Genomic DNA, 5,750 nt, shown 5'->3' on the forward strand with positions numbered 1-5,750 from the left:
ACCTCTTCCTTTTCCTTTTCCTCCTCCGCGCCGGCACTTCCACCCGAGTTCCCATACCCCTGCCGCACTTTTTGCACGCCGCACGCAAATAATATCCCCCACGAACAAACACCGGCAGTAGTTTTCCCAACAGTTTGAAATATACCTACTCATTTACTCACTAGGCTGCTGCTTCGCTGCGCCGGCGGTAGTGTTGTGATGCGCACCCGCCGCCGCAAACCGCAGCCCAAACAAATTTCCTTCCGACTGTTTAAAGAAAATAATTTTGAATAAAAAGGCATTCAACAGCGTAAAGCTTCTGGCCGCCGCTCCCGCACAACTCCCCGCACGTGGCGTGCATCCGCCCTCTCAGCCTGAAGGCCCCTGCGGCGCCCATCTCTAAGCCCCTCCCCGCAACACGCAGCGCCGTGCCTGCCGTCCCTTTCGCGGCCGCAGCCCCGTGCGAGCCCCTCTCTCTTTTCTACACCGCGCCCGCAGAAGGCCCTCCTCCCCCAGCGTGTGTGTGTGGGGGGGGGGGTCCGGGGCACACGCTTTCAGGATATTTTAGCGAAGGCGAGAAGCACCCCACAGCAGCGTGGCAGCCTCTGCGAGGGTCAGTACCTCACACAAACGGTGCAGTAGTTTCTGCTCGATGTAGTCACACGCCGGTGCGATGCGAACAACGTCACCACCGCAGTCGCGCCATAGCCGCTCAATTTTCACAAGTTTATGAAACGGGTTCTCCGGACTCCACACCTTCTCATCTGCCCGGGCAAAGTAGTCCTTGGCAACCGAGGCGTCAATCGCCTGCAGGGCGCTCTCAACCGCCGCCGTGTGCTCACTGAACTCAGCCTCAGTGAGGATGTAGCGCGGAATCGGCCCGACAAACCGCATGCGCTGCTTGACCGCCTCCCAGTAGTCCACTTGCTCCTGTGCGGGGCGGCCACGCGTCATCCAGGCACACATCGCCTTCACCTCGTTCTCGCTGGGGCAGCTCATGACGCGGTGATAGGCGGTCCGCACCCCCCACCCATTCCCTGAAGTTATTGCCGTTCGGGGACGCCACCACAACCATCCCATGCCCATAACATTTCAATTGTGACGGCGGCCCTCCTTCCTCCGCCGCGTCATAGATAGCAAACCCTCTCTCTTCAGGATTCCAATGCAAACGCATCAGAGCATCTTTAGTCTCCTCCGCACCCTCGTATTTCGTCACCGTCTTCTCTTCCTTGTCAAACATGAGCGCCAACTCGCTCTCAAGGAAGTAGGCAACATAACGAATTGGGTAGTCATCGTAGTGCAGCAGCTGGTAGAGGAGGTAGGCGCCGACATTCATCCACCGCCCGACCCCGTACGTCCCAAGCAGGAAGTGTGACTGCACGTCAGGCAGCCCGTGATCTTCAGGGCGGAACATCTCGCGCATGTCGCAATCGACGATATCCCACACCCACTCCATCTCGAAGTTAACGTAGCAGTCGGTGGTGACTGTTTCCTCCCGCAGCGAGTGCGGCCAGCCCTGCTCGGAGGTGAGTACCATCAGCGTGGGGCGCGGCGGGCGGAAATGGTCTACCTCGCGATGATCATCCAGCCAAAAATCGCCATTACCACCGCTTCCCCACGACTTTTTTGGTTCTTGTCCCTCCTTCACCTCCATTCGCACCGCCGCCTCTTCCCCCGCGCCCTCGGGATACCCCAAGACGTGGCTCCATTTCGCGTTGAACACCGAGTCGTAGAAACCCTCCGGAATCGGGAGTCTCACCCTTTCCTCCTCCAGCTTTGCCCTTTCGTTTTCTTCCCGCCCTGCCGCTTCTGCCTTCGTCACCTCAAGGGCTGCCCTAAGTTTCTCTGACGCCGTTCTAAAGGAGATGTGCAACCACGATGAAGCCTCCCTAAAGTCCCGGAGCGTGACCACCCCTTTCCTCACAAGCCTGCGCAGCTCTTCACGGAGACCGTACGGCTGGTACGCTGGCAACCTGACAATGCTCTCGAGGAGCTCCGCGTCGAGGATGTAATCGCCTGGCCTCCGCGCAAACACCCCCATCGGAACATTGTCGTATTCGTCCACGGCGTAGTTGGGGTCAACGTGCTCCCGAAGGAAGTCGTTCAGCAGCATCTCTCTGGCTGGGGCTTCTCCCTCCATCAGTACTTCCTCCACGCGACTCTCAGGGGTCCACTCTGGCCGCGGCGGCGGTGTTTCTTCCACCCTTCCGAGCTGCGCTGCGGGCGGGTTCGCGTTGCCGTCAGACCCCGCCCTCGCCCGCCGCCGTACCCGCGGCACTTTAGTGGTGGGACGCCCCCTCTTCTTAGCAGCGCGCGGCCTCGTTCGATTTTCAGGCATTTTTTCCTTATTTTTTTTTCTTCGTTAGTTGTTGTTGCCTTGCACTGCGGCTGAACACCAACCGCCAGCCAAAAGGAGAATGCGAGAGGCAAAAAAAAAAATAGGCACACAGACACACGACCCCCACGCAGCCGCATTCAGCAAGAGAGAAAAAGGGAGGGAGGGCCACCGCAGCCCACACACGGTGCGGGCACACACGCACACGCACGCAGCCACTCACCGCACACACCGCCGGGGGCAGGGCAGCCGCACTGCACAGGGGCGGCCTCGCCACTCCGCCCGCCGCCCCCATGCCGGCGCAGCCAAGTGAACCCCCACAACGCACCGCATCGTGTGGTCCCGCCAAGCGCCCACGGCGACTTTTGCTCCTCCCCACAGAGTAGATGTGCGTATGTGAAGCGCAAGGCACACGGCAACTGTGACGTGTTCCTTCTCTTCGCACTGCACCCGCCATTCGACTCCCCACACACATCTCAGTATATGTGTGCGTGTGTGCGGCTACGCGACGCAACCGCACAGGGCGCAGCCGGCACAGACTACAAAACCACCACCCACGTGCACGGCAATAGGCATGTCTGTATCGTGTGTGTGGGGCTGTGTCTACCTACGGACACACAACGCAAGGCAACTGCAAAGCATGTTGAAGTGCACACAAACACACGGCAGCGATGCAGGAGGAAAAGGGGAGTTGTGAGGCCCGAGATGGCGCTGCGGCTCACGCAGCGGCAAGCCACAGTTGATATGCCAAAAAGTAAAAAAAAAACGTCCTCGAATATGATTAACTTCCCCCAACTTGCCCCAGTGAAAAAAAAAAAAGTCGTCCTTCATGATGTTTTCCCGTTAAAAAAAAAATGTTTTATTTAAAGGAGTTCCTCCTCGTATCCACGCGCATCACTCACGCTTCACTGCTGGACTTCGGCGTATTGTTGCTGCCGCTGCGCCCCTCGCGCCCCGCCCCCTTTTCACCGGCACGCCGCGGTGGCGGAGCGCCGTCGCTCGCGTGTTTGTGTGGGGGCACAGCGGCAGCCTTGCGAGGAGCCCGCGCCTCCGTGCGGCGGGGGAGGGCACAACGCAAGCAGAAGAGTGACAAAAAGAAAGAAGGGTGCATGCAGGCCCGGCCCCGAAGGACGGGCCTACACGCCAGAGCAAAAGAAGAAGGAAGAAACAATTGATTGAGCAAAAACAAAAAGTCCTCACGGACAGCAACGAATTATTTTTGGGTCGCGCGTGTGGGTTCCTCCTCGGCCTCTCAACCCCCGCCGCATTCTGCCGCTCAGGCAAGCGCCCCGGCGCCCCACATCCCCAGCAGCAGCAGCAGCAGCAGCAAGGGAGCCGCAGTCCCACGCACGACGACGCCACCATCTGCACTCTTCCGCAACATCATTTCGGCGTCGGTGATAAACGTGGTCCAGTCCCGGGGGGCGGCCGGGCCACCGCTCCCTCCCTCGGGCGCAGCGTCCGTGGGCGGGGGGCTGGAAGAGTCCGGGCTCCCGACTCTGGCGGCTGCGTCAGCGCGGTGTTCAGCGCTGCCCGCACCTTCGGCCGCCGGGGTGCCCGCTGCAGGTGCCGCCGGCGGCGGCGCTCCGTCTCCACGAAGAGTTTTTCCGTCGGCGGCGACTTCAGGCAACACCGGCTCCGCGGACGGTGGCTGGCAAATCTCTGGCGTCTCGGAGAGGGCGGTCTCAGTAGCGATTGGTGTCGGCAATTCCCTGCAATACTCGCTCTCTGGTTTTAAAAAAACATATTTCATCGTGAACGCAGCAGCGCTCTCGTTGGCTCCAGCACACGCCGTGGCACACCGCCACTCCTCGAACTGCTCTTCGGCGTCCTCGCACAAGTGCAAACAGTCCATGTTTCGTTCCCCCATCTCAGAACTCCTGCACGGCGTCCAGGCAGCCTCGCCGGGAAAGCGCCAACTTAACTTATCGCCGGTGTTCGAACATGACACTTCCACCGTCACCTCAGTCGCAGTCGCAGTCGCCGCCGTGTCGCCGACGGAGGCGCAGCAGCATAAGCCGCAGAGCAGCGCGAGGAGCGCCAGGGCGCACACCGCACGGCGCCGCAGCGTCGGCATCATCGCCATCAGTAAAAATAGTGGCAGTAGAGTCGCAGTGGGCTGCGGGGCTGCGGGAAGGAAGCAATAAACAAGAGAATGAGGTGGAGGCAGTGAAGAGTGCGGCGGAGGGAGCGAGCGCAGAGAGAGGGAAGAAAAAGGCGGCAGCGGCCCAATGTGCCCACGCGGGAGAACGCGCACACGCAACAAAGACACGCGGCGCCGGCAGTCACCCACGACGGAGCAGAGAAGAGCAGCGGAGCGCAGCCGCAGGAAATGGATGCACAACCTCGCAGCCGGCAAACGACACCCAGCGCGAGCACCCGCCCCGCCGGCCACACTCACACGCACTGGAATTGGACCCGCAGCGACACAAATGAGGCGGCACACGCAAGGAAAGAGAGCGAGCCACAGTCCACTCTCCTTCTCGTCGTGCCTCTTAATTTCCCCTCACGGCCACGGAAGGAGGCAGCAGCAGCCGGCGCCACACGGCAGACGAGCAGCAGATGAGGCGCCGCATTTCCCCCGTCGTGCGAGGGCGAAGACACACGGCGAAGACGCCAGCCGCACAGCCGCAGCGAGAGGGACGGGGCGGGCCCAAAGCCCACCGCACGGTCTGCCGCTGCTTCGCCTCAGCAATCGGCATCGCACCGCACCGCAGGCTTCAAAGAAACAGCGCCCCGCACACTCGCAGTGAGACACACGCCCCATTCACACGCGCCCACCGTTTATTCGCTCCCGCTGCAGCGGGCGCACACCCCGTCACCCCCGCGCCACCGCAGCGGCGAACAAAAAAAAAGAGTCATCGTCGTCGTCGTTGGCTGCCGGTGCCTCTAGCGGGAAGAAGAAGGAGGAGGAGGAATGGCGGCGTGTCAGCAACACAACCAGCAGCGGTGGGGGAAAACAGAACACGGAGACACGCAGCGACAGCGGCGGACACGGCGCACAAACTAAAAGTGGGCCGCAGTGCGTTACCCCAACAACAAAAAAAAACTAGTCCAAAAACAAAGAGGTTGAAGTCCAGCAGAACTCAGGGGAAACACAAACAAAAAAGAATTGCTTCGGCAGGTGTTTCTTTACTCTCACGTGTCCAGCAGCACAAGAGGACTGTGAGTGAGTGTGTACATTTTACTACCTGCACGAAGAAAAAAAAGAAAGGAAAGCATAGCCCTGTTGCAGGAGCCCACACATTTGCACCTCCCGCACATTTCATGCGGCCTTCGGCCTGCGCTCCCGCCCGGCAGTTGCGTCGCATCCGTGCGGCGCACAGCAGCGCGGCCGCCATCGCGTGTGTGGGCAACAAACAAAAAGGGGCAAACAAGAGGGAATAGACTCGTCACTCTTAACAGCGCGTATAGCGAGCAATCATTGGAGCAGAAA

The 5,750-nt window shown here is 60.4% G+C and overlaps 2 protein-coding genes across 2 annotated transcripts, besides 2 other annotated features; both read right to left on the reverse strand.

Annotated features, from left to right (window-relative positions):
• Positions 1-832: 832 nt before the first annotated feature.
• Tco025E_06906 (retrotransposon hot spot (RHS) protein) lies at positions 833-2,317 on the reverse strand (the record flags this gene model as incomplete). The annotated part of the gene is made up of 1 exon (XM_029373773.1): positions 833-2,317. One exon carries the CDS (start codon positions 2,315-2,317, stop codon positions 833-835), a length of 1,485 nt encoding a protein of 494 aa, XP_029226161.1.
• A 193-nt stretch (positions 2,318-2,510) lies between these two features.
• Positions 2,511-2,544: a microsatellite.
• Positions 2,545-3,590: 1,046 nt separating this feature from the next.
• On the reverse strand, positions 3,591-4,400 carry Tco025E_06907 (uncharacterized protein; the record flags this gene model as incomplete). Its single annotated transcript, XM_029373774.1, has 1 exon — positions 3,591-4,400. The coding sequence occupies one exon, from the start codon at positions 4,398-4,400 to the stop codon at positions 3,591-3,593; it is 810 nt and encodes a 269-aa protein (XP_029226162.1).
• Positions 4,401-4,613: 213 nt separating this feature from the next.
• Positions 4,614-4,643: a microsatellite.
• The last annotated feature ends 1,107 nt before the right edge of the window (positions 4,644-5,750 follow it).

The sequence above is a fragment of the Trypanosoma conorhini genome, assembly GCF_003719485.1.
Source record: "Trypanosoma conorhini strain 025E chromosome Unknown Tco_14.4_contig_00495, whole genome shotgun sequence".
Classification (NCBI taxonomy): Eukaryota; Euglenozoa; class Kinetoplastea; order Trypanosomatida; family Trypanosomatidae; genus Trypanosoma; species Trypanosoma conorhini.